We start from the raw sequence: 20184 nt of genomic DNA on the forward strand, positions 1-20184 counted from the left end.
ATTCGCACGTACCGCGAACGCATAAAGATCTGCAGTCTAGTTGTCGGGAATCGTTGAATAGCGAGAGAGGTCGGCGAAGTGAAATTTCGTACCTGAGGCAAATATTGACACGAGCGCTTCGGGTGAGATTTGCGAATATGGGCGAGAAGCGTGCACGTGTCTTCCCGTTTGTCGCTGACTCGTTTGTCGCACACAGGACACCACGTGGCCGCGCACGGCTGTGACGAAAATGGTATATAACATAATATACGGCGTCATTGAATTCTAACCTACGTAAGTCAGCGAGGACATCCGCCTTTTAGCTGAACAGCTCCTAAGAATTAAACGGACGAGCTTGAACAACCTGCGTTGTTCTGCATGTCATATTTCCATATACGCGATCCGTTCCCTCCCTGTGAGGCTGGTGCACATTTTTACAGAAAGCTGTACGTATTCGAAACCAGTCCTTATCTACGATATCGCATTAACAGAGTGAAGTTGTACTTTGCCGATGAAACAAGTTCCTCCAATTTATCTACGGTACAGGGTGTCGAGAAATTACCTGTAAAAACGGCGAGGAGATCGGCGAAGATCTTTTGAAAAAGTTTGCCGAAAAATGGACCTTGACCGACTCTTTCAAGGTGAAATTTTTGCGCGATTGTATCGTGCTCTACTTATCGAGACGAACAAACTTCTCCACGGAACCATTGGAAAAGAAAGTGCCGTTCTATTGAAAATTGACGTGAAAGTTCGAGCTAGTTTTAAAGTTCTTTTATTTCGATGATACTGTTTTTATGGTTTGTCAACGACGATTCAATTTGTAGCAGTCTCGACCAGAAACGTGTCCTCCGCCTTTCTCACTTGATATATCGCGCGAACTGTCCTGGAAAAGCGCTTCAACCCTTTGCTCTCGGAGCTCTATTTTAACTCGAAAATTAAACGTTTCTTCCGACCTAGAATAATTCCATTCTACATAATTTTTTTCATTTTATGGATATAAAATTGATGTAACACCTCATACAACACGTAAATGTTTAGTAATTGATTAGACACCAACATATTTAGCACTAAACCTACCGCGCCTTAAACATAACTGTTACATGTTCCCCTATAAAAATATTGTAATGCGTGCACTACCAAAGATATATCTATACAATCGTTTCTTATGACATCAGTTTTATTATTTCAATAATTGAAAATTTTGATCGTTGTTGGTTAGGTTTATTGTTAATGATCTAAACCGTATTTTGAATAATGTTATAGCAATTTTAGTGGTGACTCTCCGAGTCTCTGGGAGTGCTAAGGGTTAAAATGAGTCGAAATTTTTATTATTGTACTACTTTATTTTCACGATATTATCACGGTTTCAATATAGGCAATTTTTCGAGAATCGGATATAATTGATGTTCAAATAATTCTCGGATCCACTATGTGCACAGGGTGTCCCATTATTTCCTTGTATTTACATGACGTGGCGGTCAGATTCGTGATAATTCTTGAGAAGAATAACGTTTGTAGAGGTAAAAATGGTGCACGACTTACACTTGGAACGTACACACAGCACTGGTGTGTAATATAGGTACAAGATCACAGGTTTAACCTGCGCGAAGTCGTTTATCTTCCCAGCTTACCAATAATAGATATTATTATCGTTTATCGTGGCAGCAAGCCCAGTCTAAGCTGAGGGGACTATTTGGCTGCTACTTTCTTATCGCCAGCTCGCCAGGAGCTAAGCCCCCCAGTTGCCGTTACGCGTGCCCTAACCAGAGTCGCCAGATTAAGACTGGTGTCCCCACTCTACCTTCCCCTTCTACGACGATATTCCCCCACGGGCCGGTCACGTGTCCGGCGCAGGTAGAGGGAGGGTAACCTTTTCCCCTCAATTCGAGCGAATTCCCCTCATCTGGCGACCCGGAAAGCTGGTTAACTTTGGTAATGCGTCACTTTTCTACCGTGTGACTTAATCAAATTCTTTTCTCCGAGCAGCTTAATCAACTTCTGAAGTAGCCCGACTGCTTTCTTAACGTCCTGCCAGTTAAGTTTGTTTCTTTCACGAGAACCTGGCTAATCAGCACTTCGAGTACCTAATTTTGCGCAAGTTGCCATCGTCAGCTACTCGGATACCTTAATCAGCTGCTTAGGTAGGATAATCACCTCCTAAGGTAGCTTAATGACCTCCCCCTACCTTCTCTCTGAAGTAACATCATTGAATATCGCTTCGGAAGAGCTCGCCGATGTAGCAGCTGCGTGGGTCATTCCCCATAAATCACTGTTATTATCGCAGTATTTAAATTGCTGTCTAACTGGGAATCGCTAGATTGAGTGCTAATTGTTCCATCCTTCAATACTTACTTTTAACGCGCAATTATAATTTACTGTCCGATCGGTCGCTAATAGTTCCATCAATTAACCATCGCGCGGTACAACGCTGTTGTACCATTTTACGACTTTGTGTGCTTCCACGTTGTATGAATATTGGACGGTACTATTATTGCAGATCTGCGACATTTAGGGGGAAATGTTTTACACCATCGATTGGAAAATTCGTACGCTTAATAATGCAATATTTCTTTAAATATACAGGCTGTTCATTTCAACTCGAGCACCCAAATTATTTCCACTGCTATTGGAGGGTCAGGAAAAATGATTAAATACACAATTTTTCACAATGCTTAAATGTAAAAGCAATATTTCATAAGATTTGTTCTAAAATTATAAAAATTTTCGAACTTTCCGGTCGATCATTATTACACTGCGGATTTTATGCATTTATGACAAAAATGGGCACGTACAATTTAAAGCAGTGGACGCGTTAAAAATAATCATGGACTCCAATATATTTGTTTCAGCTTAATAGGATAATTAGAAGAAGAATTTATTTAGCTCCTGTGTCTTGCAATTAAAGCGAACGTTTTTTTATTTTGCATAAAGATCCGCAGTCTAATCATTATGTGCAAAAGAAAAATTGAACATCTCCTTCGACCGCGCAGATTCGTTTTCGTGATTTCAGCCATCGAAATATTGGCAACGTAAAATAACAACATTCCGTTGTGAAAAATAATTCTGATCCAAAACAAAGATCCTGGCGTGTTCGCTTGTATTTCTGGAGCGAGTGAATTTGATGTACATACCTCTGAATTGTTCGAGTCCCCTTTGATCCTATATGAAAATTCTGCGCTTTATGCGAGCGTGCTGGAAAAAATATCAATCACCTACGTATGTTGCTGTTTTCCTATAAATCAAGAGTTACGATCAGATCCCCGGCGATTTTATTCCGAGCAATGCCAAAAGGGGAAAATAAAAAGCTTAACGTCGCCGCCGTCGCGTTTTTCATGGATTCGAAATTCATGACAAGTTCCTATCCGCGCCGTTGAATTCCCTACAAAGGATGCCAAAGGTAAATCCGTTGCGACGCGCACGGATTCTGATGCACCTCGTCCACAGTCCCCCGACCCCGTCGGGTTTATCTTTTTATCCACGACCATCGTCCCCCTTTGCACAAAAGAATCTCCAGGTGTGGAGCATGGATCAGCCCAGATGGGGATAACTGTTGTTGGCCCTTACCACTTCCGCTGTCCTCCTACCTGACCTAATTTCCTGACCCACTGACAACGGTACTCGATAAAGCGTCTTGTCACGCCGAACGATTGTCCCGTAAAAATACTATTTAAGCTTTCAATATACAGAACCCTTTTCGAAGGGGTCGACTCGCGTTTCCGGGATTGCAAAGGTGCGCCTTTTCATTTCTCGATAATGCAAAGATGGGGGTTTTCAGTTGTCAAAAGCGCTAGAGAGGTAGAAGATCAATCTAGCCCGCGATCGCCCTCAAAAGTTCTATTCTTACGTTTACGAGACGTAACTTGTATTATTCTGCAGCATGTAGCTATGAGAATAGTTGTAAGCAGTCGAAATAGGCGGAAGTAGTTGTATGCTTCCGAATAATGCAAATTACGCCTCGTAAACATAATTATTTAAATAAAAAAGAAACAATTTTTAATATACCATGTTTTTAAGACGGACTAGAAAGTATAAAATAATTTTTCCTAGCCCCATACAGATAGTCTTGAAAATGTTTAATAGCTACGAAAATAATGTAAGATTTAATACGAAAAATGTATGGGGCTAGGAAAAATTATTTTATACTTTTCAGTCCGTTTTAAAAACGTGGTATATTAAAAATTGTTTTGGTTTAAGTAATTGTTTTCTGCTTTTTAGTCTCGTGTGTGTGAAATTTTTCAACTGATTTTAATCATTTTGATGAGATGGTAACAGAGACATGTGGTAAATTTCAGGTTTATTTCAGTTTCTCTTCACCTGATCATCATCTGAAATAGAAAATTGTTATACATACGTACCTACCAATAATATATCAATCTGTTTAATTTTCATTCTCCCGAAAAATAAAATACAGAAGCAAGCAAAATCAATTTTATAAGATTTTTATTGCAATATTAAAGCAAATTAATGCCAGCAAAAACTCACTAATACTCATACTAATAACTAAACCTTTAATGGGACGCAACACTATTATGTAAATTTTGGTTTAGGTTAACAAAAATATGCTACGCGCGTTTCAAAGAAACTAAATCATGATATTCGTAATAAATTTTGCACTAATGATTTGCACTAATGAACTTGAACTAAAATTTATTTATAAATTAGATTGGAAATATTTATATTAAACGTGCACGATCTAATTCGGTAAGACATGCTGGATGTAATGCACATACATATTTTCATTGTTATTACGCAAGTTTCCGCGGAAATGAACGCATTGTAATCAAAACTTTTATCTCCAATTATAATGAAGCGCGCGGAACAATATTTTTAATGAAGCATCGTGTATTTAAAGCACAGTTTACTCGTTTTACAACGACAACATAATACAAACTTTCGAGCGACGAAGCATATAGAACAAACTTTGGCGAAAAATGTTTTAATATTTATCTGCAATTCATTTCTCTATGCGTAATCGTTTCTATTTTCCGTAGACGTTTTATTTATTAGGTTGTCCCAAAAGTTTCTTTCGGAACGTGTTCCTTTAATTTTGCTAAATAAATATTAGGTTGTACCAAAAGCTGGTTTTCGATTCATGCATATAATGCAAATTCATGTTAGGAAGTACTAAAACATCAACATAAAGATTATCGCATTGTTTGTATTTATTTAGCAACATTAAAGGAACACATTCCGGAAGGAACTTTTGGAACAACCTAATAACATTTCGAAACGAACACTTCTATTTTATTAACACAGAAAATATTTAATTTATTGTAAAGCGCATCAGAATGAAATGTTTAACATTCACGTGTATATTGAAAATATAGATCTTGATGTGCAGAATGTTCTGCAAAACGAGCGTACACATTGGGTCTGCAAAATGCTCGATTTCCCGTGGAAGCGAATAATTTGTTTTGGGTATCGAAAATTCGTGAATGCTGCGAGTGGAAATAATATTTCAAAAATTAATAATCACGATTGCGATCGAACGTAATTTAGGGAATGCCCGAAATGGCAGAGGGGATGGGGGGCTAAACGTGAACAGCAATATATTGCGTTCGCAGGGAATATACATGTACGAGAGAAGGTCTACGCTGCAGTCTATACCAGGCGGACTGCGAGACCCGTATTGCACGCCCCTATCGCGATTTACAGTCGACACACTCTGCAGTACTACATACTCGAAAGTACAGCTCGCAAAAACTAAGAAAAAGTGCACCGGCTCCGATTGAAAATCATTATCAGAAGCACGTCAAATACTTTAACCTTTTTGCACACGAAGCTATTGTAACTCGAAAAGTAAACATCTCTTCCGATCTAGAATATTTCCATTTCCTGATGAAATATTGGTATAATACCTCGTACAATATCTATAAATGTTTAGGAATTGATTAGAAACCGACATATATTTAATAATGTAAACAATATTTTGAATAATGGTACAGGTACGGGAATGATGGACCTACCTTAGAATTATACAAGGTGATTCGCCACACATTACCACTTTATCTTATTTTTATTTATTTACATGACTATTACTATTCGTAGCGGAAAATGATTAACATAGAGTCGAATAGTAGCAAGAGGACGCGTAGAGGACGCGTAGAGGACGTATGAAGGTCATTCACTTTTGAAAAATGGATTAGATTAAAATAACTCGATCATTTTAACAAATCATTTTAAAAAATCAAAGTTGATCTTCGTCTCTTGAAGCGACTTAATCTCCATCGAAACTACAGCTCGCAAAAACTAAGAAAAAGTGCACCGGCTCCGATTGAAAATCATTATCAGAAGCACGTCAAATACTTTAACCTTTTTGCACACGAAGCTATTGTAACTCGAAAAGTAAACATCTCTTCCGATCTAGAATATTTCCATTTCCTGATGAAATATTGGTATAATACCTCGTACAATATCTATAAATGTTTAGGAATTGATTAGAAACCGACATACTATATTTAATAATGTAAACAATATTTTGAATAATGGTACAGGTACAGGAATGATGAACCTACCTTAGAATTATACAAGGTGATTCGCCACACATTACCACTTTATCTTATTTTTATTTATTTACATGACTATTACTATTCCTAGCGGAAAATGATTAACATAGAGTCGAATAGTAGCAAGAGGACGCGTAGAGGACGCGTAGAGGACGTATGAAGGTCATTCACTTTTGAAAAATGGATTAGATTAAAATAACTCGATCATTTTAACGAATCATTTTAAAAAATCAAAGTTGGTCTTCGTCTCTTGAAGCGACTTAATCTCCATCGAAACACTTCTCGCTGTGAACAATTGATTTCTATGAAAGAATTTGCAGGAAAGTTTAGCTGACAGTTTTATCCGTTATGAGATTATTGATTGCGGGCGTAGACATTTTAATAGAACGAATGACACACTGCGACTGCGGTCAAACAAAAATGCAACAACCACCGAGTTGAACGACACTCGAACGTTTACCGGCGACATGCACGCGTGGATTGACAAAGTTTTACTTGCAAATTTCATTGTAAGGGCGTCGCCATGATCGATGACTGACAAAGATGTCCTCTGAACCGGAGATGCTCTCGCCGTATATTTTTCATCGCGAAGGAAAGAGAAAGATTTATAGCCGCGTCGATTCACATGACACACCATGGAATACACGAAACCATCCATGCCATTGTTCGTGCAACGAGTTTTTATTTGACAGACTATTCCATGCAAAGGCGCATAATACACGACGCTGCACCTTTCACCACTATTTACCTCCCCGATTTCCGAAAAACTCTTTACCCATTCCGTTCCTACATTCCCGTCGCTTTTCATCTTTAGCCTCCTCTGCACCGACACCTTTTATTTCGCGTTGTATTAGCTTCTACATCCATTCGGCTTTCGAAAACTCATGTCAATAGCGCGGAGCGAACATTTCAACGCATTAAACATTTAATTCGCACGGACCTCTTTCTATTATCGAAAAAAAGCGCATTCTATTGTTCAGTTGTACAATTTGAGAGTGTTTGCTATGCTTCGAAATTCATTCCATTCTTTTTCATCATTGAATTGCATAACTGATGCGAATGGTGCAAAATAAACAGTTACATTCGCAGAAAAGTAAATTCTATTATTCGTACATTTTAAAGGTTCAAACTGTTCGATCTGCTTCGCAATTCACCATATTCTTTTTCATCATTGAATTCCATAACTGATGTGAATGGTATAAAATAAACAATTAGATTCTTGAAATATTTAGTACACACGTACCACTTTCAATAATTAACAGAAAAGTTAATTCTATTATACGTACATTTTAAAGGTTCAAACTGTTCGCTATGCTTCGCAATTCACTTTACCCTTTTTCATCATTGAATTCCATAACTGATGTGAATGGTATAAAATAAACAATTAGATTCTTGAAATATTTAGTACACACGTACCACTTTCAATAATTAACAGTAAAGTAAATTCTATTATACGTACATTTTAATTGTTTAAACTGTTCGATCTGCTTCGCAATTCACTCTTTATCCTTTTTCATCACTAAATTCTATAACTGATGTGAATGGTGTAAAATAAACAATTAGATTCCGTAATTATTCAGTACACAGGTACCACTTTCAATAATTAACAGAAAAGTTAATTCTATCATACGTACATTGTAGAGATTTGAACAGTTTGTTATGCTTAGCAATTCAATTTATTCTTTTTCATCATTGAATTGCATAACTGATGCGAATGGTGCAAAATAAATAACTAGATTTCTTAAATATTCAGTACACGCGTACCTCTTTCATTAATTAACAGAAAAGTAAATACTATTATTCGTACATTGTAAAGGTTTAAACTGTCGGCTATGCTTCGAAATTCACTCGATTCTCTTCCCCTGTTGGATCCCAAAACTGATGATAGAAGATAACAAAATTAAATTCTTTAAATATTCAGTACACCTCTCTCACTAATTAAAAGGAAATTAAATTCTATTATTCGTACATTTGAAAGGTTTAATGTTGTTAATATATGTGTGCTTTCACAAATTCACCGTATTCTCTTTCACTGAAATGTTCAATTTCGCATTACCTCTTTCGTTAATTAAAAAAAAGTGAAAATTCTTCCTCTGCTTCAACATTCGACATTTTTTTTTCATTCGTTTTTAAATATCTAACGATATATTAACAAACAACATTCTTGTCAAAGCAACGTTTCGTATCAAGATGAAATAACAAACGAAAATATCATTAAACACCGAATACTTTCGTGAAATCACAAATAAAATTATTATTTTCGATGATCGCGTGTTTAGTTGTACGAAACATTCTCGAAAATAATTATGCAATTATCCAAAGACATCTTCATTTGAATTAGTATCACTGTAAAATATATTTGTCGAAAGATTTAGATCATTTCTTTTTATTAAAGGTTTATTTCGGCGTGTTAAGGAAACAAATCTGCGGCGACCGAAAGCGCGGAATTCTATAATTGAGAGAATTCTATTTGGCACGTTTCCTCCAGATGTCAATTATATTTAGACATACATGCATAATTGCAACGTGCCAGTAGAACTAGTATTGCGTCCAGCCAATTTCACCACAGAAACATAACGTTTTACAATGCAATTATGCGAGTTAGCACGTAGTTGATGTGCTGAACAGAAAATTTCGTGCGTATGCCAGCTGCGGGATAACTCGTAGTTGGCAGGGAACGTGTTAAAACCGTGATTTTGCGGGAGCTGGTTGCCCGAAGTACTTACACACCACTTTTACCGGTGTGATGAATCGCACCCGACATCTGCAGGTGCAGGTGAAAGCCTCATCATGCTTTTAATAAGATGTTTTTTGCCTGTTCAATTTATCACACGCGCATGAGGCAATAAGGTACTGTTAATAGCCGCGCGGGTTCCTTTTCAGATTATTTTACGAACCCCGGATTAAATGTTAGATCGTAAACCGGGTATTTCAGCTTGTTTCATTAGGTTTCTTTATCATCGAAGAAATGTACAAAACATTCCCCAGCGAATTCGCGGATAGTCAATGTTTCGAATTGTGTTCTCCCACTTGCTTAACAAGAATTTCATCCTTTCCACTCGGAACTATTTTAACTCGAAAACTAAACATTTCTTCCGTCCTGGAATAACTTCATTGTATATGATTTTGTCATTTTATGGAGATAAAATTGAATACCTCTTGCAATACTTAAATGTTTAGTCATTTATTAGATACCAACATATTTAATATGTGACCTTGACAACATTTACCAAATAATTTAAAGGGAAATGTTGCTTTTTCAGAGAATATTTGAATGAAATTAAATTTTAGAGGGTTTTAATTGTAGCTTAAAATAATATTGTAGAAAATGTTAATATCAGAAGGGTATATAATTAAAATTTTACTGAGATCCTTATACGAGTAATGAATTTTAATAAAATGTAGTTAGTTTGTATTATAATTAAATTTGTTGGAAAATATTTTATTGTATTTGAATTTAAATTTTAGGGAGGGTAGCATTAAATTGACTAGACGGTTCGGAATATTTTCCTGAAATCTAATGAAATTTAAACGTCGTTCATACGTCCGTACATAAAACGCAATTAGTAAACATTATTTAATAAAACGATCGTACCGAATGAAATATCTTATTTCGAGAAGCGTATTCGATTTAATACGAAACGAACAGTTCATTATTCAATTTTCGGAAATAATAGTTTAGCTATAGCTCTTACACATGAACGTTCTACGTAGCCACAAAATGGTGGGTAAAGCTGTACCGCCATTTGCGCAGTTCAACCGTGAAACCTAACTGAATCGTATCAGTTTCGCAATCGGTGTTTCACCGCTTCATTCATCGCAATTCAGTGAATTTTGATTAATATTATGCAATAACTGATTGAGTTGTAATAGTTCGGTTTATTTGCATGCCATAAACAATCAATGATTATGACAATGGACCGCGCGCGCGCGCGCGCTCGCGTCAACACGTTAATATGTAGATTAATAAACTTGATAAAGAGGATCGTTAAAGTGGCGTTCAATCTCGCAAAATCGTTTAGGACGAAGAATCATTATAGTTGCGCTATAATAGTTGAAAGATTAAAAGTAATATTTCATCCCGTTTTATAACGAAAGTGTAATTATTTGGTGTCGAAAGAAATTCCCTTTACATAATTTCACACGATCGATCATTTCGATGGAAGAATGAGAATGAAATGATAATGAACTTGATTGAATAATTTTCTAAACAGGAATTTCTCATATCAAAAGGTTATGTAGCACAGAGGACACTACTACAAAAAATTAGCTGAATGTTAAATGTCAAAAAGGTTGTTCATAATTAAACTTCCTGCATCAATTGCAACAGATAGAAACTTCTTTATTTCTTCAATAATCATTTTTATATTTTATAATTAACAATTAACAGAAGTAAGATCAATCTCCTTCAACACTTAATTCGACTTAACTCTTAAAGCACAACTGGGGTTCGCGGTTCCGAAAGTGTCCGTGGATCCTTTGTTGATCGCAGGATCCTAACCTCTCTGTCTTTATGACCCCCTATGAGTTTACTACCCGATCGTATACCTCCAAGTATACGTACTTCAAATATAAAAGGAGGATTCGTTATAATATATTTTACGTTACTGTCACTTTCGCAGTAAAACATTCTAAATTGCCTCTTAAACCCTCCTAGTCGCTAATACGCATAGTACATAAATAACAGGCGGACAGTTACAATATTAGAAAAATAACATCATGTGGACAGACCTTGGGAAAAGTAGTATACCGAACTGTTATTTCCTACACCACGTATTGTTCGAAGGGTTGCTGTTTCCCTTGATGGCGTGTGGAAAATCGTTGATAATGCATTCCTACAATTTCATGCTTTGACCCGAAGAAATGACGAAGTTATTGTGACGTCGACAATAAAATGCGACCACGAAAGTAATATACTTATTATAAATAATGAACAGAATTTTGAAAATTTGCGTTCCATGGTTCCTGAACCAGTTAGCTGTGATTGACGAGTATACTCGTCATGGAGAAACGTAAAATATATTCCTAAATTTCAAGACGAAATAATACGAATACATAACATTGTCCAACACCAAAAATGTTTCCAGTATACTGTTGGGTGGATCTTATACAGTTTTTCGCGCTGATTCCGAATCTGCCCGTAATTTTAATTAAGATATTCGGATAAAAAGAAAATGAAAATACTCGAACTTACCTCCTTCATATCATACATTTTTTTCACCATTGTGATCAAATTATTAAGGGTAGAAAAAAATCATTTAACTTTTTAGGGGTGGGAACTGCAAGCAACCCTTCGAGTGACCACTTCCAAAAAATTCAAGAACAATGTTCTGTTGCTTATCTAACGTATAAAAAAGTTTCAAGATGGTCGGATTGGTGGGACATAGTTAAATATTGAAAAACAAATAAAATTACGTCATTATAATGGTGTAATGTACAGTGCAGTGTTTCTTATCAGGATATTAAGTCTCTTCTTGATCAATTATTTCTTTCTAAACGCGTCGCATAACATTACATAAGTAGTATATAGTTTTATATGTGAAAAAAAGTGTATGATATGAAGGAGGTAAGCTCGAGTATTTTCGTTTTTTTTTTATCCGAATATCTTAATTAACAACCGAGAAAAAAAATGATACAGTTAAGGGTATTTACCCTCGTATCATCCTTATACGAAGGGTTAGCGACATAAAATTTCAGGGGGTTATCTTTCAACCTAAAACCATTGTTTTCCGCACAATATCAATAAAAATTGTGGGTGGGGCCGCGGGACCAATCTTAGTCTGCTAGGCCCTTTGGTGGACAGTGTAATTTGAGATGGATTCATGCATCCCCGTATGCATGTACTCGCGTCATCGCTTGATTTTCGCGACACATTGGGTTAACCAAATTCTTTATTCGCAAATAAAATACACATATAACCTTTGTAAGTGACAATTTTCACGATGAAAATGTTTGTCAGAGTTGTCACACGTGGTTAGCAAGATTACAAAACGAATTGTAAATTATAAAAAATAATTGATCGCGAGAAAAACCGGGTTCTGAACGGGAATATTGCAGCCAGCTTTCCGCCAAGAAAAGGCGCATCGATATTCATAACAGCCGTCAAGCCCGCTCGTATACTTCGCGCGTTGCCAGTCTGGAGTAATTAGAGTTGGGCGGACAGCGATTACGAGAGCGTTAGCGCGTGTTCAGCCAGTTTTCATTTGAGAAGCAGCCGGCAATTACTTCGAGAAAAATGAAGTAGCGAGCGATCACGGTAATCCGCTCGAGTTTATGACAAACTATCGCCGAAGAGGGGGGTGTGTGCGGGGCGGAGGAAGGAGGATCTAAATATTTCAACGGAGGCATAAAGTCAATCTGAAGCAATTTGTCCGGGAGCACGTGGCTCGGAGATGAAAGTTGAAGGAGAATGAGTCGGAGGAGTGTTCATCGGGGAAACAGAAGCTTTTCAGCCGCCGCCGGCTCTCATTGATCCATTATTTCTTATCCAGAAAATTCAGCGTCTTTGGCCGGTGGAATCGTTTCTTGACTATGTATAGTCGGCGAGGACGAACGGGAGAGGAAGGAAACGAAAGTGAATAAGAGAACTTTGACGGCGGAAAGAACGGAATAGCGGGGCCGGGAAAGGGAAGGGGAGGAGTGAAACACCAGACAAAAAGGTAGCGGTCCCGTCTGGAACTAATGCATCCGTGGAACCGAGCGAAGAAAGAGAGTAGAACAAGAACGGAGAACTGAGGAAGGAGGTCCATCGACCCACTGACACACTTCCATTTCCATTTTCTACAAAATGGTAACGTCACCGGGAGTATCGAGTTCGATGGAGCCACGTGTGGGCGTGAACACGGACGCCACACATCCACGCACGCACAGAAATAATATCCTTTGGCTTTCATTCGTGGGTCTTTTGTAAATCAGTGACATGAGAATAAATCCGTCGCGCGCTGATTGTAAGATAAGAGCGACCGTCTGCCCGTCACGCACCGTTTCTACTTCGGATAAAAGTGAATCCGCACACAGCTTTACCTGTTCTCTGTGAAGATCTTTCTCAACAATTTACCCTATCTTCTTGAAGATCATTCTGTTTCCAATACCTTTCAATACTTCTATTCCTGACCTGAGATCAGTGTGTCGTAGGCAAAGGAATACGTTTTGGCGCACACTTTTATGTGATATAAAGAAATACATACATAGCATTCCTTCTGAAAAATTGAAGGTGATCTTCACTCCCAAAAAAATAATGCAGAGACAAAGAAGTTGCAGATATTGTTACATTGGTTTCAAAAACAGAGTGTAACTATTTTTCTAATTTTTGTGAGTGGTGATTGTTTGTATTGTGTGTGAGAGTTGTGAATGTAGAGTATAGATGGAAGCGTGAGCGCGCATGAGTGAGTGAGAGGCCAGAAGTATATAGAGGGAGTGCTTGTTCTTAGAGGTTATGTTTGAGTCGATCTATGGACGCCACGTGTTGAGAGTGAATTCTTTATTTTTGTATTAGCATATATGTAATCGTTAAGTATATTAAATTACTAGTAAACCAAATATGCATTTCCACCCACTCATTTACCACAATTTTTACCGATGGCGTGCGAGACCGGGATCTTGAAACTTTCGGGATTCCTGAGAATGTTCGGGATTCCTAAAAATGTTGGGGATTTCTAAAACTGTTAGGGATTTTCTACTAAAAATAAAATTTTGAAAGATTCCGTACAGTATCAAAAATCTCGAGGTTTCTCGGGAAACCCGAACATTTTCGCACCCCACTAATTTTTACTATTTGCAAGAAAAACGCTTGCTAGTGTGAGCGTGAACAGCCGGTATAAAAATATTATGATACGTTTGCTTTTCGTTAGCTAATAAATCTGTCTTGCTATAGAGATGAAATTATACATCGTATATCGTACGTCCGCGTATTTTGTAACAACGGAATAATATTGTGTAACAACGGAAGGAGAGTATTACATTGGCCCGATAATCCGTCACATTATTTAGAGATCGTACGCGAGGAACACGAATGAATGAAGAACGATATAGTCAGTCAACGTTCCAGTTAATGTTCGAAACACGTGGTCCGTGTTTCCTGTGCCTCGTTTCCGGCAATGAACGGTATCTCGCTCGAATCGAGAGCTACAATATAGTGCAGTGAAGCGTGACGGTGTTACTGGAGCTGCTGATCATCTCTTAATTCGATTAATTCACGTAAATGGCGATTCATTGTGTCCAATATACTATATACAGGATGTTTCACTTGGCCTGTCAATCTATAAGATCACTAATCTTTTTGTCTACTACTGTGAAAACGAAACGGGATGGATACATAAATGATCGTTATATTCAACCCCTCATATCTCTTAACCCTTCTGATCCGAAGGACGTACGATGTACGTCCTCACGATGTATCATATTGCGGACGAATGACGTACGGCGCACAGTGGGACCTTTCGTCCAAATTGGAGACAAAATCAAAGAACTTTCGATAGAAATGAGGTAGAGCGATGAAATTTTTTTAAAATTAAAGCTGAAACTTTGCAGAATATGGGAAAAATAGGGAGATTATGGGACGAACGTTTTTTAACCTTGAGAAGATTCGTTAAACATGTAGAATTTCAAGAAATCGATTTTTCAATATTCTGAGGTCGTAGACAAATTTTGAGACCAGATTTGAAATCAGCGTGAAATAATCTACTGGAAATGAAGTACAGCATGTTCAAAAAAAAATTTTTCCCCGCGTGGTATTGGAAAAACCACAATTTTCTCGAAATTGTGCAAGTTTAACGAATTTTCTCAATGTTAAAAAACGTTCGTACCATAATCTCCCTATTTTTCCCATATTCTGCAAAGCTTCAGCTTTAATTTAAAAAAATATTCATCGCTCTACCTCATTTCTATCGAAAGTTCTTTGATTTTGTCTCCGATTTGGACGAAAGGTCCCACTGTGCGGCGTACATTCTGGTACAACGTGATGAATTTTCGTCTTTTTATGATTCTACGTATTCTGGATAACAAACGGTATTATTATTATTATTAACGATATTATTTAATATCTTACTCAATCATTTTTTTATTTTCTTTTACGCATCCACCTAAAAAAAATTTTTTCAATTGTGTCCCTCTTGGTACCATTCAACTTTACGTGAACCATTTTCCGAATAATAATAATCGTGTAAGTCAAAATGGTAATACATATGTATTGACCATTTCGAGATTCTCGAACTGATCGGGATTCCCAAAAATGAAGGGATTCTTGAGATAATTTTTATTCTTTATATTATATTATTTATAAATATAAATGTATATCATAATATCTAATATAATATAAATATTTAATTATAATATTTTACAAAGTTCTGTTCATTGAAAGAATGTTGTCCTACACGAATTCTTTTCAAGAGTGTCATGTGTCATATTCTCGAAATTATCGGGAAATTTTCGCACACCCCTAGTGTGGAGCGCCACCCTGTAAATTTCAAAAATGCGATTTTCAAGCCTCGAGGATGATTCACTCGGGAATGCCGACGAGCGCGATTTCCGAGACACGTAATAAGTCGACACTTGCTTTCACTGATGCTCGCTATAGAAGTCAGTCTTTAAACCTTTTTCCGTTTGCTTTCTTCCTGCAGGTATTTTTTTTCCATTAACCTCATTAACTACATTTCGCTTAATTACCCTCGGGAGTAACTTCTCTGTTGAACGAACTGTTTCCAGGAACGCACGAAACTCCATTCCCGTTTCTGGTTGCGCGAACCCGGTAATGAACGCGACCTTAATGAACCGGAAAGCGCATCAATGATTCCGGCCATATGCCAACACGTGTAATTACTCTATCGTCGTAAGTCTGAAAGTGATTAAGCGTGTAATTATACCGAAAAGAATGCAGCATTTCACCTCTGGAAAAAGTAATAATCGCGGACGGACGTTTCGGACGTGTGTTTTTCGAGTATGTTGGCACAGCATTTTATTTGAACAAATAAATATTCCAATTACTTTTGTTATTTGTTATTGAACAACTGTGTATCTTTAGGAGAATTCATACAGACACTCCTGAAGAATAATCTTGCAAGACTATTAATAAGTTGACTGCCAATGAGATGGAATAATATCATAGACACATGCATTTATCACAAAAATGATAATTTAAGACAGTAAAAACATTAGAAGAATTTATAAATACGATTATATTATTTTTAAACATATTAGAAAACAGAATACATTCATATTGCATTCCAGTTTATTGCAATTCAGATAGACAATTTTTTAATAAATACGATTCCAGTAAGCATGTCATTAAAATTATTATGATTTGTGACGAATATCACTTGGTTTGCTTGAATTCGATATTTTTAACAGTTTATTAATTGTTAACATATTTTGTTACACCGCTAGACAGCGGATTTTATGCACTTATGACAGAAATGATTAGGTGTAATTTAAAACAGTAAAGCATTAGAATAATTATAAATACCGTTACATTATTTTCAAGCTAATAAACATATGAAGAAAGAAAATGAGTTTGTATTTCACTCCAGTTTCTTGTAATTCAAGTAGAACATTTTTATTTTGCATAAAGCTCATTATCACCAAAATTACATTATATTCCGAGTATTCAGTGATGCTTAAAGTTTAAACTTCTAATTTTTAAAAAATGAAATAAACTTTGGAATTAAAGTTCCCAATCATATCATTACTAGCTTGATTGCAGTGATTATGCATTTATAACACAAATGAGCAAGCGCAATTTAAAACAGTGAACATATTAAAAAGACCTGAAGAGAGTATTAATATATTATTTTCACCACATTAAAATTCATAATGAAGAATATAAATTTATATTCAGCTCCTGCGTCTTTTGATGCACAAGCTTTTTATTTTGCACAAACATCCGCAGTCTAATGATAACAAATCAAAAGTAATAGAACAAAATTGTTTACACCCTTCTAATTTCCATTCATCAAAAATGCATAAAACCCACTAAATATTCAGTATGGATATTCCGTTGGCGAAAACATACGAAGAGAAGTTACCACCTGAACATAGAGGGTAATCCATCTGATCCTGCTCGAGAAGCGTTTGCTTTCCTGGAATAATTTTATTTTCTTGGCTGGGGGCGGGGTAGATATGTGCGGGGGGGAAAAAGATTTCGTTATCGACGTACAAGATATTTCGTTTATCTCGACAGGGGAAAGAAAACTGCTGCGGGCCGTGGTCATGTATACCGTAGCCACGGTAGCATGTACTTTGGCTTTTTAATCTGCGCAGGGAGCAACAGTCTAATCGAAACGCGACGAATATCCACATCAGGCTGACCCTGTGGGGCCAACGATGCCTATCTCACTGACAATTTGTACCGGACCATGCAGTCGGACAGGGCCAAGTGTCTGATGCTACTCGGTGATTAGATTCTGATAGTCGCGCTGCGTCTAACGGGACTGGCTTGAACAAAGTAGATCCGTCGTGGCCTTTTCATCTCGACGCGATGGACATCTAGGGTCAGTTTACCATTGACACGTATAGCACTGGCCAGCTCCCCGGAGACGGGGAACAGTTTAGAGCCGGCCAGCCAGCCTGTATCCCAGCTTGTACAGACCAGACGTTATTTCCTGCCGACCAATCGGCCGTTCATGTGAAATATTGATCGAGATGTCCCTTTCCCTTGACTTTGTACGATTTCCAATGAAACGGTCGGATTTAGAGATGCGCTTCAAGGGAACGACGCGCCGTCTACCCTCGTCCAGCTAACGGGAACGTGTAATGACAGAGATCATCTTGTATCTTTCACCGCAACACACCAACCCGTGAACTTTTTGCCATTTCGATTGACGAACGTCCCTACCAACTGGATTCTCAATATTGTCGGTTTAACACTAGGTTTACGGGACCCGTCAAAATCACCAGTTCTAATACTTTTAATTTGCGATTATTAAGAGTGCCGGCGTGACCGTGCAAGAGTGCGGTGGCACACGCACACATCGCTGAATTCGCATACACGTATATGAAATTACAAGGTTTACAAGAATACAAAATGACGCATCAACATTGCAACGAGGAGTTCAGAAGCGGTCAATTGTGATTCCTAAAAGTCAAAACTAAATGCGTCCAGTGCCGAAAATGCATATTTTTACGTTATAGAGGAATAATTTGTAATATTCGGCAGATACTGCCTGTCACAAGATGTCACAAGATGGCCGTCACTGACAGATTTTCGTAAATATTGAGAGATTTATCGTTCGAATCGAAAAAATCGCTCTGCATCGACATAGCCAGGACATGTACAAAGGCGGTGGTATTTTTAGTTGATTAATTAATTATTTCAACACGAAAACTCCGCTACTGCGGAGGGATTCCCTGATTGGCCCGTGTCTTTCGTTAATAACTCCTCAACAAAACCGATGCGGACATTTCAGCTGATGAAACAGTTACTTGAAATGACCTGAGGAACCAGCACTGTCAACAAAATACAAGATTTTTGAGACACCTTGTAATGTACCTTATCAGAAGATCGTCGTTTAGACATGTCAGACAGGTTCTCGGTGACGTTCCTGAAGACGCAGGATGTACCAAATTACGAATATGAGAACTGGAAATTGTTCGCACTTTCAAGGATCACTGTAATTTTAAATCGTCAAATTACATGTATCACCCTGTATATAGAACAGGGTGAACTCGTGTTACTCTATGGCACTTCCTCGTTTGTCTATAATTCGAAGTGGTCGAACCCAATCTGCATACAAAACAAGGTTATTGTGCCGTTTACCATGCAAAAGAAGTGACGGAATGGTTTTACTCATATCCTGCGAATCTGAAAATCATCGTACATGATGTCACCGTTGCCCATTTTCGTGGCTAACGAAGTCAATAAAGTATCTCTTGTTGTCTCGATGTATGCTTTTTATTACAGTCATGAATAGAAATTACAAGCATCTATGAAAACAATGACGGATAACAATTTTTATATTGATTTTGAATTTATGATACGTGTCACGAACAATCTGTAAAAATATTTAGGTGGTTAAAATTACGTCGGAAATATAACTGTGGATTGGACGTATTTATGACTAGACAGCGGATATTTATTTTTTGCTTTATAATTGGAATTATTAAGGAAGAAATACATTTTGGAGCAGTTTTGTCAAGAAATACTAGAACGACACGATCTAAGAAAGAGCACGGACCCGACAGATTTACTTAGATCGAGGCTTTACTGTAATATTGATTTTCAATGAACGATACACATGCGACGAACAATTTGTAAAACTATTTCGGTGGTTAAACATTACGTTCGAAATGTCTCAAAGAACCGCGAGACTTGGACGAGTCCGCGACAAGGGCCATCGCGTGTCTTTCACGGTATGCTGTGGTCGTGAGCTACTTCCTTGCTCTTGACAGGATCCTCTTCGAGTTTAATTCGATATTACGGCAGAACGATCAAAGCTCTTAGTCGGAGTAATAGACGATTGTTCAAGAAGTCATGGGTATATACCGGAAACTCAGTATCGCACAGGATCCATGAACCGAATCCCTCTTTGTTCCTCTCTCTCTCTCTCCCTCTCTCTCTCTCTCTCTCTCTCTCTCTCTCTCCCGGCAAGGAGCATTTGTGTCCATACCGAATGGAAGCAAATCGAGAGAATTCTGCCAATTAAAAGTTTCAGCACAAAGCACCGCCGCGCTCGAGAATTTCAATCACGAATTACGCTTCTGGTATCAA

The 20184-nt window shown here is 37.4% G+C and overlaps 1 protein-coding gene across 2 annotated transcripts in view; it reads left to right on the plus strand.

Moving 5' to 3' along the window:
* The window catches only part of LOC143214010 (CCR4-NOT transcription complex subunit 6-like), a 591839-nt gene that overhangs the window by 504849 nt on the left and 66806 nt on the right, over nt 1–20184 (plus strand). Inside the window, exon 4 of one of the 2 annotated variants that reach the window (XM_076434479.1) lies at nt 1–20184. This exon is cut by the window's right edge and continues 8891 nt beyond it. The exons of the other annotated variant lie outside the window; for it this stretch is intronic. Coding sequence (XP_076290594.1) covers nt 1–224 — 224 coding nt within the window. The 3' untranslated portion in view covers nt 225–20184. 2 annotated transcript variants of the gene reach the window in all.

The sequence above is a fragment of the Lasioglossum baleicum genome, chromosome 12, assembly GCF_051020765.1.
Source record: "Lasioglossum baleicum chromosome 12, iyLasBale1, whole genome shotgun sequence".
Classification (NCBI taxonomy): domain Eukaryota; kingdom Metazoa; phylum Arthropoda; class Insecta; order Hymenoptera; family Halictidae; genus Lasioglossum; species Lasioglossum baleicum.